The 20,257-nt window shown below is 45.0% G+C and overlaps 2 protein-coding genes across 3 annotated transcripts in view; both read left to right on the top strand.

The window, feature by feature from the left end:
• LOC143299429 (nischarin-like) overlaps positions 1–5,775 on the top strand; it is a 46,807-nt gene extending 41,032 nt beyond the window's left edge. For both annotated transcript variants that reach the window (XM_076612623.1, XM_076612624.1), the window contains exon 17: positions 1–5,775. This exon is cut by the window's left edge and continues 784 nt beyond it. In XM_076612623.1, the coding sequence (XP_076468738.1) occupies positions 1–2,022 (2,022 nt within the window). In that variant the 3' untranslated portion in view covers positions 2,023–5,775.
• Positions 5,776–9,636: 3,861 nt separating this feature from the next.
• Positions 9,637–19,889, top strand: LOC143299755 (chymotrypsin-like protease CTRL-1). The gene is made up of 6 exons (XM_076613144.1): positions 9,637–9,763; positions 10,640–10,805; positions 12,636–12,729; positions 14,784–14,949; positions 17,210–17,352; positions 19,452–19,889. The coding sequence occupies exons 1-6, from the start codon at positions 9,721–9,723 to the stop codon at positions 19,611–19,613; spliced, it is 774 nt and encodes a 257-aa protein (XP_076469259.1). The 5' UTR covers positions 9,637–9,720; the 3' UTR covers positions 19,614–19,889.
• Positions 19,890–20,257: the final 368 nt, after the last annotated feature.

Below are 20,257 nucleotides of genomic sequence, written 5' to 3'. Positions count from 1 at the left end.
TCCATCATGGATCACATCACAGACCTCTCCCTTCACACACCCCACACCACTACCACCACCACCACCTCCCACGGTCACCTCGACTTCCGTTCAGTCCCCCTCGCCATGCAGGTACACATCTCCGACCACCACCAGGGGGAGCTGGTGTTCCTCTTCGACGCCTGCAGCGCGCGTGACAATTTCCTCGACCGGCTGACCAACTTACGCGCGGAGCACGCCCACAGGATGTCTCCCTCAGTTCGCGAGGCCCCCGAGGGGGGAAACGAGAGTCTGGACGTTGCTGACAAAGGTGTGACTACACGCTGTGCGGGGGATCGAACTGCGGCCATCTCTGTCAGAGCGGGTGAGAAGAGAGGCAGGCCTGTACCGCCCAAAGTATCCATCACCTATCCTGGATCCTCCCTGCCGTCAAGCTTCGACTGGAAGGGGTACTACTTCAAGGAAACGTCCGCCCCCGTTCACACCTCAGCCGCTGGTGATCCTCCCACCAACGGTGTGGGGGGGGATGACACCGCCTATGCTCCAGAGAAGGACGGTGGCCTGTCCGACATCCAGTCCAGCGGGGAGATGGAGGAGGGAGGGGGTGGGGGGGAGCGGGAGCCCACGCCGTTCGAGGAAGAGCTGCGGCAGGCGGTGAGGAGCTACGACCTCCTGCAGCCCATGCCGGCACGCCTTCGTCCCTTCTCCCTGATGAGCGGGCGAGAGGTGCTGACCTTTTTCCACAGCAAGGTCGCGGGTTTGGCCTCAAGTGTCAGCGTCCCTGGCGAGACCCCGACGTCGGCCGTTAAGGGGAGTGTAGGGGGTACAGGGGTTGGGGTGGGGGTGAGTGAGGAGCTGCTTCAGGTGGTGTGGACCAACGTGGTGCCCTACACTGACCCCGGCCAGGAGGTCACCACTCTGTGCATGCTCAGCACACGGGCCGTCTACCTCCTGTCTGACTCCGCCCCCTCCTCCTCCTCCTCCTCCTCGTCCTCCTCCTCCCGCCCCCCATGGATGACCCACAACCGCCACCAGTCAGACTCGGCAGTGGGCTGGCACTCGGCCAAAAAGTCGTCGTCCGTGGCCGGGGGGCGTGGTGGCAGAGGTGGGGGTGGTCATCGCTGGAGCAAGGTGAAGCCCTACGCCGTTCTTCCACTGAGTGAACTGGTGCAGGTGTGCATGGGGCTGTTCGACCAGTTCCTGCGGCTGACGGGGCCCACAGCGCTGACAGTCTACACCCTGGCGCTGCGGGACTGCACGCAGACTGCAGCCTTCGTTGACAAGGTGAAGGTCGCCCTGTCCCTCAACGCTTCATCCCCTCTAGGCGACAAGACCCCTGCCGACATCGAACAGGACTTTTACCGTGCGTTCTCCAAGCGCACCTTGTCCACTGTGGAGTCGAGCCAGGTCAGTTTCGTCTACCCTGGCGATGATGCCATCGATGATATCCTGTTCCTGGTCAAGGCTAAAGTTCAAGCTTTGTTGATGAACGGCGGCGGGGGTGTTAAACTTCCGTTGCCCAGCGACCAGCAGAAGGAAGCGATGTGGCTGTACGTGCTTGCCTACCAACTCCTCCCGCCCTTCACGGAAAGCGTGGCGGCCATGCCTCCGGAGAGAATCCAGCCGCGGAGCGTCATCGTCACCAGCCACCACCTGTGTCTGGCTCGCGAGGACACAGTCACCTACCCTCTCCCGGACTTCGTCCGTGGCTTGCCGGAGCAGCCGCAGTACGAAGTTCTGGAAACTCGGCGACTCGAGAGCTTGAAACGGATCGTGCTTTCCGCAGCCAACGCCCACCTCCTGACGTTAGTGTTCTGGGACGAACCTGAGGAGCTGGTCGTCGACACGGACATGGAGCATTTTGGGCAGATAGGGGGCGCGGGTGTGGTGAGGGGCAGGGGGAGAAAGGTGGTGCCAGAGGTGGAGGTGAGGGTGTGGGTGCAGAGCGCCAGGGACAGCGACAGGCTGGTGAAGACCATGCAGAAGCAGTGGCGGGAACTGGTGCCGCAGGTGGGGCGACTTCTGGACATCGTCAGAGAGTAGCAGGGCTGGACACTGCTTTGTGTGTGTGCATCCGTGTGCGTGTGTGTGTGTTGTGTGCACATGCGTCTGTTTGCGTGTGTGTTGTGTGTGTGTGTTGTGTGTGCGTCTGTGTGTGTGTTGTGTGCACGTCTGTGTGTGTGTGTTTGAAGTGCATGGCCCCATAGTCACCAACCCTCTGCCTAACTTTGTTCGCAGCTTGCCAGAGGAGTTGCTGTGTAGGGGAGGTGGTTTATTGACGTATCTGCCTAAGCAGTTAGTGGATAGTCAGACCCATGCTGGAGTGTGTGTGTCTATGTGTGAGTGAATTGAATTGACGAGTTTTTCAGCATTGTTGCTGCTGCCACACACCTTAAGCCAGGCATAACTGCCTTGGATAATGCAATCTGTCTCAGATACATAGTCCTGGCCAGTTTGAACTTGTATGAACTGATGTGAAGCACCTTTACGAAGGGAACTGTGCAGATTATAATGCACAACAAGTTAACAAGGTGGTAAGCAGTCAGCATTCAACAGTTGGATTCATACCTAAAGTGAACTTCTGCTGCTGGTTGTGTGTGTGTGGCTGTGTATGCACATGCTTTTTTGTTTATGGTAAATCATACTTGATGCCTGTGTGTTCAGGTATGATACCTTTTTGTTGTGAACACCTTGAGCTCCCAGCCTGGGAGGTGTGAACGTCATTCAGCAATATTATCTTTGCTATTATTATCATTATTATTGTCATCATCATCAGCATCATCGTTTTCTTTTTATTTATTTATTTTTCTTGCTGTCCCATCATCTGCACCATTTCAGTGGCATTACTTCCATGCCGTTCATTCCGAGCCCCCCACCTTACATGGCCACACCCTGGTTCGTCTATCACATTCCCAGTGCCAGCAGTCCACAGGGAACCATCGATGTTAGGTTGCCAGGAGGCCACACACCAGACAAGACCCTGCGCTGCTGCTGAGTGACTTCAGTGGTGTTTGGTAGTACCTGTTCATCATCATCATTATTGTTATTATTGTAATTATTAATGGTATTATTATGATTATGATGATGATTATTATTATTAGTAGTAGTAGTAATATTGTTATTATTATCATCATCGTCATCATCATCATCATCATCATCATCATTGAATTTGGGTGGTCTCTGGCAAAGGGTTGGTGAGCACTGACCCAAGTCTTGTCATGTGTCCACCTTGTGTTGTGACGGACGACACATCAGGACTGTAGAGTGGTGGCCTCGCGGTAACACACCTGAGTAGGAAGCAAGGTCCACGGGTTTGAGTCCCATTTTAGAGCGCGGGGATGGTTACTTCCCCCCCTCCACCAGCCCTCAGTGGTGAATCAGTCATTCCACTTTTCTTGTGTTTAAAGTCTGTCTGTGTGTAAAGGAGAGGGAGAGATTCAACAGGATTTTTTTTTGTTTTGTTTTTTTGTTTGTTTGTTCTTTTTGGTGGGGATGTGTGATTCCATCCTTTCTCTCCTGCAATCTTTGTGCACCATTAACTTATTTTACATGAAAAAAATGGCATTAATTTACACTGACTGGCGTTTCTGGTTCTACATGAACAGTCATGTAGTGTTGGCCTAACCACGGTTTCAGGTTCAGTTTCCCAAGGAGGTCTCACTGCGTCCAGTCAGATCCATATATATATGCTGCACCACATGCTGGGCTGCCTGACCAGCAGCCTAACCCAACGCACATTGTCAGGCCTTGTGGACATGCATATATGTTCGAGTACCTATCGGAGTAAATTTCTTATACAGGATTTCACCAGAGGAAAACACAAACATTGCCATGGGGTTATTTTTCAGTGCGCCAATTGCGTGCTGCAAGCAGGACCTCGGTTTATTGTCTCACCATAATGACTAGACACTTGGTTAGATTTTCCAGTCCAACTTGGAAGAAAGGGCGAGAGTGAGAACCAAACACAGACCTGTAGGACACCGTATTGGCAGATGAGTGTCTTAACCATTCTGCCACTTTCCTCTCTGAACGCGTTTGTTGACTATTGGAAAACCAGTGCAATGATCCAGTAATTATGTTTTCAGGGAAACTGAATCAAGTGAATAGTCATCCAGACGTGTCTTTCCTATCCTGACATATTTTACAGTATCATATCTTTGTGAATATCATGTCATGTAGTGTAATTTATATGTATGAAAGAGTTTGGGAATTTATTGGGTTTAGTTTCACGTTTTGTGGTGAAGAACGTAAGAAGACATGGATGACATTGATTGACACATTAAGTGCTTTTGGGATGGATACCAGTACACATTGGGTGTTTTTTAAGAGCGTTTTGTTTTGAGTGTGTTCATGTTTGTGTTTGACAGTGCATGTACACATGTGCTAGTGTGAGTGTGTGTTGTGTGTGTGTATGAGTGAGAGAGAGAGAGGAGAGAGGGTTTGCATGTGCATGTATTTGTGTGTGTTTGCTTGGGTGTGGGAAACAGAAAAAAACAGGGTCTGATTCAAACGTAATACAGTTGTGTTTGATTTTTTCAGACGTGCTTAACGTCTGATATACAATGTATGAAATGGTTTGTATTTTTGGAAGTCTGGAAAAAAAAGGTTTGTATTAAAACAGACTGCTGCAGTATTTGAGATGCGTAAGTTCATTTTATGGCCACATTTTGTGTTTGTTGTAGATTACCGGTGGATTCAAACCATTATTTCTCGTCAAATCATGATAGAAACCATCAAAATGAATGCAATAATGCATGAAACACAAGTGTAATGGGCTAAAATGTTGCTGAAACAGGGGAGAGAAAAAAAAACTTCACACAAAAAAATGATTTTACCAACCAATATACTTTCTTTTTTATTTCACCAAATAGCCTCACTTCTTGGAAAGAAATGGTTAGGTCCCAGCTTTGTATAGTATACCACGGCCTAGACACAGTGAATATGAATTTAATGGCCCCATGGCCATATACAGCTACAGGACCTTCACATAACACACACACACACATGCACACGCACGCACACACGCACACACACACACACACACGCACATATATATATATATATATAGAGAGAGAGAGAGATGTGTGTGTGTTATTCAAAGGTCCCATTGCCGTATATGGCCATCAGGGCAATGGATTCACACACACACACACACACACACATATATATATATATATATATATATATAGTATGTATAAAGAGAAACATAAGTTGCACAGTGATACAGACGTCTTTAAGACCCTGAAAAGGGTAATAGAAAATATGAAGGGCATTTTTTTTCTTTTATATTCAGAATGTGGTGAATGAATAGGCCTGTATCCATATCTCTATAACAATATGCGAGCATGTGTTCTTGATATCACACGGTTCTTGGTCATGTAAGATATTTGATTGCTTTTAAAAAATCAAGAGTGCGAATGAATGTGGTGGTATCTATCTGTATATTACGTGAGAAGATGGTGTTCAAGATATCACACACAGTTCTTGGGTAATATGTGAATCATTTTATAATCTGTTACTCAGCAGATTTTTTGATCGTGTTCAGATGACTGTGTATGATGTGTTCAGCACTGTGATAAATTGAAGGTGATAGAGAGGAATGAAGCCAACCACTGAGTTGATTAAGATCCTTTGTTGTTAATGTTTTGACATGTTTTGAATGTGTTTGGTTCATGATCAGGAAGATAATCAGTTAACAGTAAATGAAAACTATTGCATGGATTTTTTGTTTTTTGTTTTTTGTTTGGGTCACAGACTTTTTGTACACAGAAATCCATTCCTGAATAAAAGTTTGTAGAAAGAAAGCATTAATGTTTCTTTGTGTTGTTATTTAGTTTCATCAGTATGGAAACTTTTTGAAGTGCTTTGCTTGCCTCGGAGCCCAGGAAGTCTATGAGCATGTGTGTGTGTGTGTGTGTTTGTTTGTGTGTGTATGCGTGCATGCGTGTGTGTGCGTGCGTGAGTGAGGCTATGTGCGCGTGCATGCGTACGTGTTTGTGTGCGTGTGCGAGCGTGTGTATGTGTGTGCATGCGTGCGTGTTATGTATGCACGCATGCATGCGTGCGTGCGTGTGTGTGTGTGAGCGTTTCATGTGTGTGCGTGTGTGTGTGTGCGTGCGTGCGTGTGTGTGTGTGTATGTGTAATGTAATCAAGTCAAATCAAATCAAATCAAAAACACTTTATTAATCCACATGGAAATTAACTAATTAAATCACAGGCTTGTTGTGAACACCAACATAAACTTATCATGCGCAAGAGATTAAAACTAGTCACATAAGAATTCCCAATAGCTGACGATAGACTAACCCCCCCCCCTCCACCCCCCCCCCCCACACACACACACACTCGCACACACACAACAATATTTACAAATGAAAATATCCAACAAATGAAAGGCAGATATTACTAAAATAACATGCGCGCGCATACACACACGCACGCACGCACGCAAGCACGCACGCACGCACACACACACACACGTTAAGACCATAATGTATTGTACTACAATTCATATGTAAAAACATCCAGGAAATAAATCGTATATGTAAGTAAAATGCGCACGCGCGCACACACACACACACACACACACACACACACACATACACATAGATGTAGGCACGTATGCACGCACATAACATAAATATGTCACGCCAATATAATCAGTACATTAAGATACATGAAATCCAAGTAAAATAATAAGAAAAAAATCCGTGTGTGTTCGTGTGTGTATGTGCGTGCATGCATGTTTGTGTATGTACATTGTGTGTGTGTGTGTGTGTGTGTGTGCACGTTTTCTGGTTCACCTTTTTATGAGTAAAGAATAATTGGTCCGTGTAAAACAGCCATGTGACAATCGTATTTCTTGGTGATGACTCTCCAGCACCTCGTAAGTTCGCGAATATGCGGCCCTTTGTCATTAGTTATGATGCTTGTGGTAGTTTTGCTGCTCGATTATCATAAAGAAAACACACAAAGAATTGTGCCATCTGTGTGTATGCTTGTGTGGGTGGGTGTGTGTGCAGGGGAGGTCCTCTGTGTGGGAGTGTACGTTTTATTTATTTGAAAAAAAAAAGAAGATATAAAACTTTGTTGTTGTTGTTGTTGTTGTTGTTTTGCCTGTAAACTCTGAAGACTTAAGACAGAGAGATACGGATACGGATACGGATGGTTTATTCAATAATAAGGCCATGGCCCCCTCATGAAGGGGGTACAGTGAACAGTAATTCACAACAATAAAGGCATACTAAAAACAATACACGTCAGAAGAATACACAACAAATAATTAACTACATAATGTATTGCGTTTTTTAAACGCTTTGTACAAGTAAACAGCAAACTGTTTTTAATGGTTTCGTTTGTCGATGACATCAGCAAAACAAGTCCAAATGAAGATGGGCGTGTGTAATATTTTTGTGGAATTAACCGAGATCTAAGATCTTCCAAAGCAGGGCAGTATAACACAAAGTGAAGCTCAGTTTCTTCAGCACATCTGCATAATGGGCAAATAATATCACAAACACTGAACTTAGGATAACGAAGACAATGCAGTAAGATTTCGGAAACCCCTAATCCGAACCTTGTCGTGATATATTTTAAATGCCTATCCATTTTCATTGATAAATAAGCTGGAATAGAATGCATATAATTGAACTGCTTATAAAACCTCAAACGATCGCTTTCTTGAAAGATTTGACCAATCTTGCCATCTACAATCAATTAATCTTGTACGAAACACGCGAATAAATCTATTTATGTCGTGCTGTAACCAAACATAACCAAACCCCAGTTCATTTAATCTAACCCTAACCTTTGACACCCAGTTTACCTTACCCCTAGAGTCTAGATCATATATCATGTTATAAGCTTTTTTTCGGTAGCCTTGAATTTTCCATTTGTGTTATTTTTAACCAATAACTTATACATCTTACTGCGGAACTAAGATAGATTGGATACCTATTCGTAAGAGAGAGAGTGAGCTCTCTCTCTCTGTCTCTCTGTGTCTCTCTCTCCACACACACACAGAGAAGAAACTTTGAGCTCCATTAACTTGCATACAACTGAAGCAACAACAACAACCCCGACCCCTCCCCCTACCCCCGTACTTAGGGGGCCATTATCACACTGACACCAATTTACCATTCAGGTGAATGACTCATATCATACGTGAACCTTCTGGTGTCTGTCAGTCCGTCTGTTTGCGGCCGCTTCGTCCGTTGATGTCTTTGTTATACGTCACCTTCGTTTCGGTATGTACGTAGAGTGGTGGCCTGGAAGTAATGCACCCGACTAGAAAGCCAGTATTTACGAGTACTCAAACCCATACGGACTAGACCCTCGGGACCGTGAATTTTACCTCTACACCCCCTCTCTCTAAGCGCTAGACATTGAGTGGTCGGTGTGGGTGGGTCCTAGTTAGTTCGCGTGAGACGATAAACAGGAGTGGCACTTAGAGCACGTAAAAGAACCCACGACTACAAAAGGGTTCTGGCAAACTTCTCTGTAAAGTATTCGCTTTGATGGTAGTGAAACAAATTCACTTTCAGACAGAAACAAGAAGTGGGGGGACGAGGGGGGGTTGGGGGGGGGGGGGGGCCTTCGCTGTAGTGGCAACTCGCTCTCCCCGGGAAGAGCAGCCCGAATTTCACACAGAGAAATCTGCTGTGAAAAAATGTATTAAAATACGGTATGATACAGACGGGCGCAATTGGTGAAAGCGTTGGAATTTCAATCTGAAGATCCCGAATTCGAATCTCGGTGACGGCGCCTGGTGGGTAAAGGATGGAGGTTTTTCCGATCAACATTATTACGTGCAGACCGGCCAGTGCCTGAACCCCCTTCGTGTGTATACGCAAGCAGAAGATCAAATATTCACGTTTAAGATCCTGTTATCGATGTCAGCGTTCAGTGGGTTATGGAAACAAGAACATACCCAGCATGCACACCCCCGAAAGCGGAGTGTGGCTGCCTACATGGCGGGGTCAAAACGGTCATACACGTAAAATCCCACTCGTGTACATTCGAGTGAACGTGGGAGTTGCAGCCCACGAACACAGAAGAAGATACGATACGATACATCACATTACAATGCACTGGCAATACAATACACCACAACACATCAGGAAAAGCCTCCATGGCTCACGTGTGATTTCTGTTGTACAAAAACAATAACAAAACCGAAAACACAAGAGGTGGGGGGAAAGGGGAGTGGAAAAGGGGAGGGGGGGAGGGAGGACGAGTACACATAAGCTTACATATAACGATCCAGATCCTCTTACAGTCAGAAACAACGAGTGTTTGTCTGACCGTAAAACAAGATGAGAACTAGAACGGTTACAGGCAGTCAAGGATGGATTCAGACGCTGCACAATGTCAAGAACCCTTGCACAGGACTCAACACGGTGTGTTAAAAGCCGTGTCGTACCAACAGCTCTCGCGTCCACTTTAACACCTTCTTTCACCTCAACTACCTGCGAAAATAATCAGCTGCTGGCACCGAATATTGCTTTTTTAACATCCTGATGATTTGCGATATTGTTGAGCTCTTGGCATTGTATTTTTGTTTTGTTTCTAGGCGTCGTATTTTGCTCTTTCTAACCTGATAACATGGGAACCTGCTCAGCTGTTGGCGTCATATTTTGCTATATAAACGATGCACTGGAAACCTGTCGTCGCGTCTTCGTTGACTGGAGATCGGAGCAGACTTGTTGCCGGAGCGTTGCTGTATCTTTTAGCCATCCACAATGTTGCTTCCTGTGTTTCTTGTGGCCCTCATCTTGCAGCTGGGTGAGAATGACTTTTATATCCTGCTTTTTGTTCACGATTGTACAGGCTTCACAATGACTGGCGTCACTCACTCACTGCTCAACTCTGACGTATACCTAGAATCAGGAAGCCAGGGGAACCGTCCCAACACCAACGGTCCTAAAAACACTTTTGCCCAGGCCCATAGGGGTATGTAACTTGGGCAAGAAACTCTCCACTACAATCAAATTCTAGCTGATATAGTCAGGACATCAGTTCCCTCCTCTGCTGTTCTGAAGGTCATAGATGGACGCTGACTGACTGTCGTACAGCATACAGTGCACTCTTTGTGTGTCAGTATTCATTCGTTGCATCTCAGTGTGCCGTTCTTTTAATTAAAAAAAAAATCTGAATTCACACTAACTGAGTCCTCTTCCAACTAGTTCACAGAGAATCCCCGACTCCATATACAGTATTTATTTTGGATCCTTGCTTCCCAAAACACACACACACACACACACACATATATATACATATATATATATATATATATATATATATATATATATATTCTGATATATATTGTGTGATACAGGTTCTTGGCTTAGCACATAATTGATAATTGATCTTGCATGTGGAATTCAGATCACAATAGTTAGAGCACAATCACCGACATTTATTTAGACTGAATGACCTTATACTAACAGGACGTTCATTTTATTTCAGTTGAATTTTTTGTGTGTGTTTGTGCAAGTTCTTTTATTTTTCTCCATGTTCTTTACATCCATGGAAAAAAAGTCGTGAAAATATAATACAATGAATAAAAAAAATAAAAGAAAAAAAGAAGATAAGAAAGAAAGAAAGAAAGAAAGAAAAAAAAGAAAAAGAGAAAAAAGGACAGAAACGTTGCTATTACAGGGGAGAGCACCCATGAGAGCCGTATCGTGAACGGCGACGTTGCGTCCCCTCACTCATGGCCGGCTCAGTTGTCGCTGCAGATGGACATGTCGTACCACATCTGTGGGGCTGTGGTCCTGAACGAGAACTACGCTCTCACTGCCGCCCACTGCGTCAACGACAGATAGTACGTTTCTTGTGTTGTGTGTGTGTATTTGTATTTCTTTTTATCACAACAGATTTCTCTGTGTGAAATTCGGGCTGCTCTCCCCAGGGAGAGCGCGTCGCTACACTACAGCGCCACCCATTTTTTTGTATTTTTTCCTGCGTGCAGTTTTATTTGTTTTTCCTATCGCAGTGGATTTTTCTACAGAATTTTGCCAGGAACAACCCTTTTGTTGCCGTGGGTTCTTTTACGTGCGCTAAGTGCATGCTGCACACGGGACCTCGGTTTATCGTCTTATCCGAATGACAAGCGTCCAGACCACCACTCAAGGTCTAGTGGAGGGGGAGAAAATATCGGCGGCTGAGCCGTGATTCGAACCAGCGCGGTCAGATTCTCTCGCTTCCTAGGCGGACGCGTTACCTCTAGGCCATCACTCCACATGTGTGTGTGTGTGTGTGTGTGTGTGTGTGTAGGGGTGGGGGTGGGGGATCGGTGTGTCACGTGTGTGTGTGTGTGTGTGTGTGTGTGTGTGGTGTGTGTGTGTAGGGGTGGGGGTGGGGGATCGGTGTGTCACGTGTGTGTGTGTGTGTGGTGTGTGTGTGTGTGTGTGTGTAGGGGTGGGGGTGGGGGGGCGTGGGGAGGTTATTTCGTTCTTTTGCTTAACGTCTATCCACAGTTGTGATTTTAGACGAAAAATTATTACAAGGAATACCGGCCAATAAGAATAAGAACAGTGTACATTTATATGATAGTGCCCTTTCTCTCTAAGAGCTCAGGGCGCTTTACATGCAAGAAAAAAGTTACAAATTACATAAATAATTCATGACCACTCTGTGTGTGTGTATGTGTGCGTGTATGTGTGTGTGCGTGTGTGTGTGTGTGTGTGTGTGCCACGGTGAGTCGGTGTGCCGGTGTGTGTGTGTTTGAGAGAGAGAGTCGGTGTGTGTGTGTGAGAGAGAGGTAGGTGGGTGTCGGTGTGTGTGTGTGTGTTTCAGTGTCGGTGTGTGTGTTGAGGGGGGAGGGTCCGGGGGGGGGGGGGGGGCCGGGGTGAAGGGGTGTGTCAGTGTGTGTGTGTGTGTGTGTGTGACCTCTCACTTAGATCAGACAGAGGTTACATACAGGTCAGGATAATAATGTCAGTCACCTTCGCATGGCGTCATTTTTGTTCAACAAAAACCAGCTCCGCCGTCATTGGCACACAGAAAGTGGTAACTACACTCGAAACTCATGCAGTCACTCCCTCAATAACTCTCCGCTCTTCCTCTGACTGTTACCTTCTGAAACTTCCTCGTGTCAACACAAGAACCTGTGTTGAACGTTCTTTCCTCTCTGCTGCTCCTCATAATTATCTGGAACAACTTCAGTTCCTCATCACATCCATGCGTCTGATTCAGTGTTTGCCTTTTCGCTCTTCACTAAAAACGCATCTTTTTCAAGCCTATCTACACGCACTCTTGGCTTCCTTTTCCCCAACATCATCCTCGTCAGCTCACACTGGATGCATGACGAATGGGAGGGGTGGGGGTAGGGGGTGGGGGTGAAAGCCAAAAACTGTTTAAATTGTGAAGCCTCTGGCCCATAGCAACAGGAGGGGGGAGGTGGAGGGAGGGGTTTGGAAAAAGAGCGGTCATGAATGATTCGTTCGATTTGTAACTTTTTTCGTGCATGTAAAGCTCCCTGAGCTCTTAGAGAGAAAGGGTGCTGTATAAATGTACATAGTAATTATTATTATTATGATTATATCATGAATAGTATAATTATAATGATAATAATGATTATTATTGTTATTATTACGCTGATGTCCTTTCACCAAGGCATGACAGTCAGGTGTGAAGCGTTTTGCACGTGCAGTCCGAGCAGATACAGTGTGGCCTGCGGAGTGCACAGCCTGCGGAAAAAGAACGAGGAAAACTGGCAGGTCTCCACTGCGCGCCAGATCATTGTGGTAGGAGTGTCTCTCTGTCTCTGTCTCTCTCTGTATTTTCCGCGAAAGGATTATTCCAAATCAGTTCCGGCTTATAGTTTGTTGATGGCATCTTGATAAAGAAAGCATTGTACTGAATTTGTCATTTTGTTTATACAAAGCATTTAAGTTACGATCGATTATGATATCATAACGATTGTTTCACCTTGTGCACTTGTGTAAGTTTAATAATGTTGTATATTGCACCCCTTCATGAGGGGCAATGGCCTATGTGAATAAATCATCCGAATCCGAATCTGAATCTGAAATCTCTCTCTCTCTCTCTCTCTCTCTCTCTCTCCCGCGTCGCAGGTCATTGTGGTATGAAGTCTTTCGGGTCAAGGTCTTTGCTTCTCTGTCTGTCTGTCTGTCTCTCACTCTCTGTAACCTTTTGTTATCTTGTGAACATTTTGATTTCATTTTTCTTTTCCCTGAGGGCTGGATGTAAAAAAAAACATATGCATGCTTTTTCCACTTTCCTCATAAAAAAAGATTCGTTCGTTCTCTCTCTCTCTCTCTCTCTCTCTCTCTCCCCGTCACGTCTCTACCGCGTCGCAGGTTATTGTAATATGAAGTCTTTCGAGTATTGGTCTCTGCCCGTCTGTTTCTCTGTCTGTCTGTCTGTCTGCCTGCCTGTCTGTCTGTCTGCAGTTCATAGTGGTATGAAGTCTTCAATTGTGGTCTCTGTCCCACTGTCTGTCTGTATGGCTGTCTGACTGTTGTCTCTGGAGTCTTCTGGGCCTGTCTCTATCGCACTTACATCGTTGATTTCTGACGTGTAACTTCGTCTCTGTTTGTAGCCCTTATGATTTGCAAAGCAGCACCTTTATTGTAACCTTAGTCATTCTTTGAAGAAGACGAGATGTTATTAACTTACTCATCATTCGTGCCAAATCGCCCGCTCTGTGTGTGTGTGTGCGTGCGTGTGTGTGCGTGCGTGTGAGTGCGCGCGCGCGCGCGTGTGTGTGTATGGTTCGTATTCCCAGTCTGTATTATTGGTATATGCATTTTCTCCTGTATGTCTTCTTGTGCGGTTTGTATGCCATATTTCACTATTGTGTTTGTATCCGATGGTGTGTGAGGCGCTTAGAGTCCACTGTCTGGGGTGTTTGCACCATAAAAGTACGATATAATAATAACACTAATAATGATGATGATGATAATGATACTGATGATGAGGAGGAGGATGAAAATAAGAACAAGAACAACAATAATGATAATGATAATGGTGATGATGATGATAACAACGACGACAACAACAAGAACAATGTTAATAATGATTGTGGTAGCAGTAGTAGTAGTAACAACACTTTCTTCTTCTTCTCTATCTCTGTCTGCGTGTGTGTGTGTGTGTGTGTGTGTGTGTGTGTGTGTGTGTGTGTGTCTCCCTCTGTGTCTTTCTGTGCCTGTCTGTCTGTCTGTCCCTCTCTTTCAGGATGCCTGTCTTTCGATGACTACGTTTCTAGTCTCTATCTCAGTCTCTTTTTTTCTTTTTCTCCTCCTCCTCCTTCTTCTCCTCCTCTGTCTGTATGTCTGTCTGTCTGTCTGTCTGTCTCCCCCCCCCTCTCTCTCTCTCTCACTATGTATGTATGTATGTCTTTTTATGACCAAGTCTCTATCTCCCATCCTCCTCTTCCTTCTTATTCTTCTTCAATGTACCAATTGTTCTTTTCATCGCTTTGTTACCTTTAATAGACTATTACAGTTGATGTTCTTATTCGTCGTTCTAATTATTTTATTTTATTTCATTTTATTTCTCTATTTCTATGTTTTGTGTCGTTCTTTATTTTTTATGTTTTGTGTTGTTAAATGGGCAGAATTGTAAAACGGCCTTTAGTGAGTTACGGACGAACCCGGGTGTGGCCGTGTATGGGGGAATCTAAATAAGCGGCGTGGGAGTAATGCCACTGAAATGGTGCAGATGATGGGGCAGCAGAAAAAAAAGGCCTTTACTGCGCCTAATTCTTTACCCATTAAAGATTCAATCAATCAATCAATCAGTCAATCTTCTACTTCTTCTTCCTGTTGCACGGCAGCACCCGTCCTACAACCCGTACAGCCTGGCTAACGACATCGCCATCATCCGTCTGTCCACGCCCCTGCGCATGACGGCCACCTGCCAGAAGGCCAACCTGCCCCAAGACAACAGCTACAACTACGAGCGCGTCTCCTCCTTCATCACGGGATGGGGGAGACTGTCAGGTCTGTGGGTGGGTGAGGGTAGTGGGTGGCGGGTGGTGTGGGGAGGGGTTTGGGGGTGGGGGTTGGGGTGTGTTTGTGTGGTGTGTGTGTGTGTGTGTGTGCGCGCGCGCGTTTGTTTGTGTGTGTAGTCTGTGTGTGTGATGTGGCGTGTGTTTGTGTAAGTGTGTGTGTGCGTGCGCGTGTGCGTGCGTTTCAGTTGTGTGTGTGTGTGGTGTGTGAAGTGTGTGTGTGTATGTGCGTGCGTTTGTTTGTTTGTGTGTGTGTGTGGTGTGCGTGCGTGCGTTTCAGTTTCTCAATGAGATATCACTGCACTGAGCTAAATCCATATACTCTACGCCATGTCTGCAAGACAGATGCCTGACCAGCAGCATTGCTCAACGAGCAAGACAGGCCCTGATTTCATACGCGCATAATTTTACGTACCTATCAGAGGGGGGTTTCTTTTACATCATTTTGCCAGAGGGTAACACATTTTGTTGCCATGGGTTCTTTTTCAGTGCGCCAAAAACCGTGCTGCACACTGAATATCGGTTTGTCGTCTCACCCGAATGACTGGACGTCTCAGTTTGATTTTCCAGTTAAAGTTGGGAGAAAGGTGCGAGGCTGGGAATCGAACCCACACTCTCGCTGATCTATCAGCTTCCTCCAGTGTGTGTGTGTGTGTGTGTGTGCGCGCGCGCGGTGTATGTGTGTTGTGTGTGAATCATGTTTCTGATGATGTTGAGAAACACTCCCTGCCCCCCCCCCTCCTCCAAATCCCGCTCCCTCTGTCTCTCTATGATTCCCTTTCATTTTAGTCCATGGTTAAATACTTTATGATGAATATTATTATTATTATTATTACTACTAATATCGATAGGAAAACAAAAATAAAACTACACACAGAAAAAAACAAAACAAAAAAAGTGGTGGCGCTGTAGTGTGGGGAGAGCAGCCCGAATTTCACACAGAGAAATGTGTTGTGATAAAAAGAAATACAAATACAAAATACAAATATTATAATCAGCATCATTCATTACTGATTCACTTGTTCTCCTTTTTGTCGTTTTGTGGTAGTAGTAGTAACAGTAGTAGTAGTTGTTGTTGTTGTTCTTCTTCTTCTTCTTGTTCTTCGTCTTGTTCTTCCTCTTCTTTTCTTTATTATTATCTATTCAATAAATATACACATAAATAGATAAACGAACGAAAGACTGACTAAATGACGACTAACTAACTAACGAACGAACGAACGAACTAACTAGCTACCTACATACCTACCCACCTACCTGCCTACCTACCTACCTAACAAAAGCAACAAAGTAATTACACAGACAGACAGACAGACAGACAAACAAATGACTCTTACTGACACCCGCAGACTGTGGTGACTTCGGCAAAGGCAAAGGCCAAATTTGTTCATTTCATGTGGGGGGATTGGAACGTTACATACACACATGCATGCATGCATACATACATACATACATACATACATGCATCTTTTTTTCTTTTTTTTTTCAACAATTTTTTAATTCCCCATCATTCACCCATCCATTCCACAAATCCTACATTCATTCATCAACATCTTTCTGCTGTGGTCGTTATACAGGGTTACCTGCAAATGGACAGGAAAAGAGAAATGAAAAGTGTCATGGAAACATGCAACAATGCTGGCAATGACATGATGTTGTAAAATGCATAGAGCTTCAAGAATATGCGCTGTAGTGAAACATCTTAATAAATACATAAACAAATAAGTAAATAAATAAACATTTCTTGAGACAATACGGATAAATTATGTGACGGATGTCTTCACATTCTTTTTAAAGAAATGCTATATCAATGTATTACTGATTTTTTTTTTTTTTTTTTTTTTTGCCTCTATTCATTTTTTAAACTATGCAGCTCTTTTTTTTTTCCAACAAAGTGAGTCGTATTTACAGATTCTGAACAAGCAAAGCAATATAAGGTTTAACAAAACAAAAATCTAGGTCATAAAAAATCATAGTCTGCGAAACGAAGAAGACATGGAGGTGGACACATCATTTGACAACTTGCACAGCTCAACGTGAGCACGTGAAAACGGGGAGTTACGGCCCTGATGAGACACACAACCCTGACACGAATACCTTGACCTTCACAAAGAGACATGTGTGAACTCACATAAAATTGTCGTCATTTTGCATGCGACGCGCCTTACGCATCGTGTAGATCAATTAAAGCAAAAAGACCCTCGAATACACATTGGTATGCATGCATCTTTTTACACACTTGTGCTGACCAGGCAGCGGAAGTAGCGCCACCTACCTGAAGCAAGCGCCCATCCCTGTTCTGACCCAGAACTCCTGCAAACAACACTGGGGCCACTACATCAGAGACTCCCACATCTGTGTCCACGACTCCAGCCTGCATTACGGGGCCTGCAACGTACGTGCTATCATGGAGTAGAATAGAATAGAATTGAATAGTATAGACTAGAATGGAACAGTATGGAATAGAATGGAATAGTATAGTACAGAATAGATGGGAATAGAACAGAATGGAATAAAACGGAGTAGAATAGTATAAAACAGAATGGTGGTAGTTCAGAAGAGAATGGAATATAATAGAATGGACTAGTATAGAATGGAATATAATGGAATAGAATAGTAGATAATGGAATAGTATAGTACAGAACAGAATAGATTGGAAGAGAATAGAATGGAATAAAATGGAGCAGAATAGTATAGAATAGAATGGAGTTGTATGGAATAGAATAGAATGGACTAGTATAGAATGGAATATAATTGAATAGAATGAATTGAATGTCAGATGTTAGCGATTTATTATGTGCTGAATGTGCATCGTGTTGATGTGTGTTGTATTGATTGAAAAAGGATAGAACCTTCCTTCCCAGAAAAAAAAAGAAGAAAAAGAAAGAATAGGTTAGAATGGAAAGGGAACAGAATGTAACTGAACTGAACAGAGCAAGACAGAACAGAACTAGAGTTGAGCAGAACAAAAGAGAACTGAGCTGACTTAAACAGATTCACTGAGTTTCAGTTTCAATGTCTGCGCACGGACAGTTCCATATACGCTACACCACATCTGCCACGCAGATGCCTGACCAGCAGCTTAACCCAACGCGCTTAGTCCGTCAGGCCAGGGGTGCATGCTTATATATTTGTGCACATATCAGAGTGGATTTCTTCAGCAGAATTTTGCCAGAGGACAACACTCTCGTTGCCATGGGTTCTTTTTCAGTGCGCCAAGTGCGTGTTGTACACAGGACCTCGATTTATCGCCTCAATCCGATTGACTAGACGCTCAGTCTGATTTTCCAGTCAAACGTGGGAGAAAGGGCGAGAGCGGGATTCGAACCCACACCCTCACAGACTCTCTAAATTGGTAGATGAGCGACTTGACCATTCTACCGCCTTCCTCGTTGAATAGAACAGAACGGAACGGAATGGATTACAATAGAACAGAATATAATTTGTGCCGTTACCAAGAGCACCCGTGCAACAGGCTGTTTGTACCCCCTAAGGATGTGACCCCGGAGTCAAACACGGCGGTCATTCAACGCTAGCTTGGAATGTCCCACAAAGGAAATTAGGCCCGGTTAGAATCAGCACCGTCTGTCAAGCTATCAAAAAACAAAACAACAACAAAAAACAAAACAAAACAACAACAACAAAAAAAACCCTCGCCATCTATTTGTCATTTGCTTGGTTCAGTTGTACACACAGAGGTGTGTGTGTCTGTGTGCTTGTCTGTGTCTGTTTCTGTCTGTGTCTGTATCTAAGTGAGTGAGTGAGAGAGAGAGAGAGAGAGTGAGTGAGTGAGTGTGTGTGTATGTGTGTGTGTGTGTGTGTGAGTGTGTGTGTGTCTGTCTGTCTGTGTGAGTGTGTGTGAGGGAGAGTGTGTGTGACGGGGGGAAGGGGGGGGGTCAGTAAAGACTGGCTCAGAACAATCCCCCTTCTTTCTCCACTAACTTGATTCAACTCGCGGGGTGGGTAATTCCCAACCGGGCGGGGATGGTGCCGGGGGGTCCATCTCGACAAGACACCAATGACCCCCGGGGGTCCATCAAGCCTCGCTCAGAATGACCCACAAGTAAAACCACCCACAGGGGCAGCTTCAGGCTGGTGCACCGGGGATCACGGGGGCGGGGGTTAGGACACAAAAGTAAATACATTAATTGGAAATAATACGCAAACACAAACATAACAGCAACATAGATGTACATGCATATGCAGCGCTTGTGCATGCTCACGCTCACTCACATATGATGATGTTGATAATGAGGAGGAGGAGGAGGGTAGTACATAAAAGTACATACGTGAGTTGGAAATGATGTGTTACAACAAATATAATAACAATATACATACGCATATGAAGTGTTTGTGCATGCACACACTTTCACTCACACATGATGATGTTGCTGCTGCTGATGATGTGGAGGAGGAGGAGGAGGAAGGGACATGACAGCTGTTATGTACATACCATTAAAAACAACCAAATGACTATTTTACTGTCGTATTCAGGGCGACAGCGGCGGCCCTCTGTTCAGCCCTGACCACAGGACCAACAAGATGACGGTCACCGGACTGACCAGCTTCGGCGCGCAAGGCTGCGATACCCGGATGGCTAGCGTGTACACCCGCGTCAGTTCCTTCCTTGGGTGGATCAGCCAAAACACGCCTTGAAGCCCCGCTCCAGCCCCTCACCCCGAGCCCACTCCCCACCTCCTCTCCTACGGTCTTTGGGCGTGGGTGTGGTGGTTCTCACACACGTCTTCTGCGTGTCCTGCTTGCCGGCAACTCATCCAGCTTCAGTTATTTGCTTCACCTTCAGGAGGTTGTTTTTTTTTTTTTTTTTTGTCGAGAACTTTGTTGTCGATTGGAAGAAAATAAAGAAAACACATGGAAGGAAAACCCGCCTTTAATGATAAAACATGAATAAAGCATCGCATAACCATTGAACTGTGTGTACGGTGTATATGTATATATGTATGGGCCTATGTCTGTGTTGGTCACACACACACATACACACAGAGAATATGTGTGTGTGTGTGCCCGCGCGCGCACGTGTGCAAATGTGTGTGTGTTCCAAATGCAAAATCTGTCGATCCCTGGAGTATCAATTATACAATGGGAAACAACTACTCAGTCACAGTCCAGTGGAAGGTAGGTGTGTGTGTGTGTCTGTGTGTGTGTGTAGGCTTGGGTGTGTGTGTATGCATGTCTGAATTCTGGGAACCTGATAAAGGAAATATTTCAGACATCCTCGTGTTTTATGGTTCTCTCTCTCTCTCTGTCTCTCTCTCTCTTGTAATTATAGCAAAAACACT

The sequence above is a fragment of the Babylonia areolata genome, chromosome 25 (assembly GCF_041734735.1).
Source record: "Babylonia areolata isolate BAREFJ2019XMU chromosome 25, ASM4173473v1, whole genome shotgun sequence".
NCBI lineage: Eukaryota > Metazoa > Mollusca > Gastropoda > Neogastropoda > Buccinidae > Babylonia > Babylonia areolata.
This window is presented reverse-complemented; position numbering and strand designations above follow the sequence as displayed.

Excerpts from the sequence above, each read along its gene's own strand:
- LOC143299755 (XM_076613144.1), top strand. The coding sequence starts at position 9,721 with ATGTTGCTTCCTGTGTTTCTTGTGGCCCTCATCTTGCAGCTGG. Across the intron at positions 9,764-10,639 it reads GGCCCTCATCTTGCAGCTGG|GGGAGAGCACCCATGAGAGC; the intron begins GTGAGAATGACT and ends TTGCTATTACAG. Across the intron at positions 14,950-17,209 it reads GGGATGGGGGAGACTGTCAG|GCAGCGGAAGTAGCGCCACC; the intron begins GTCTGTGGGTGG and ends TGTGCTGACCAG.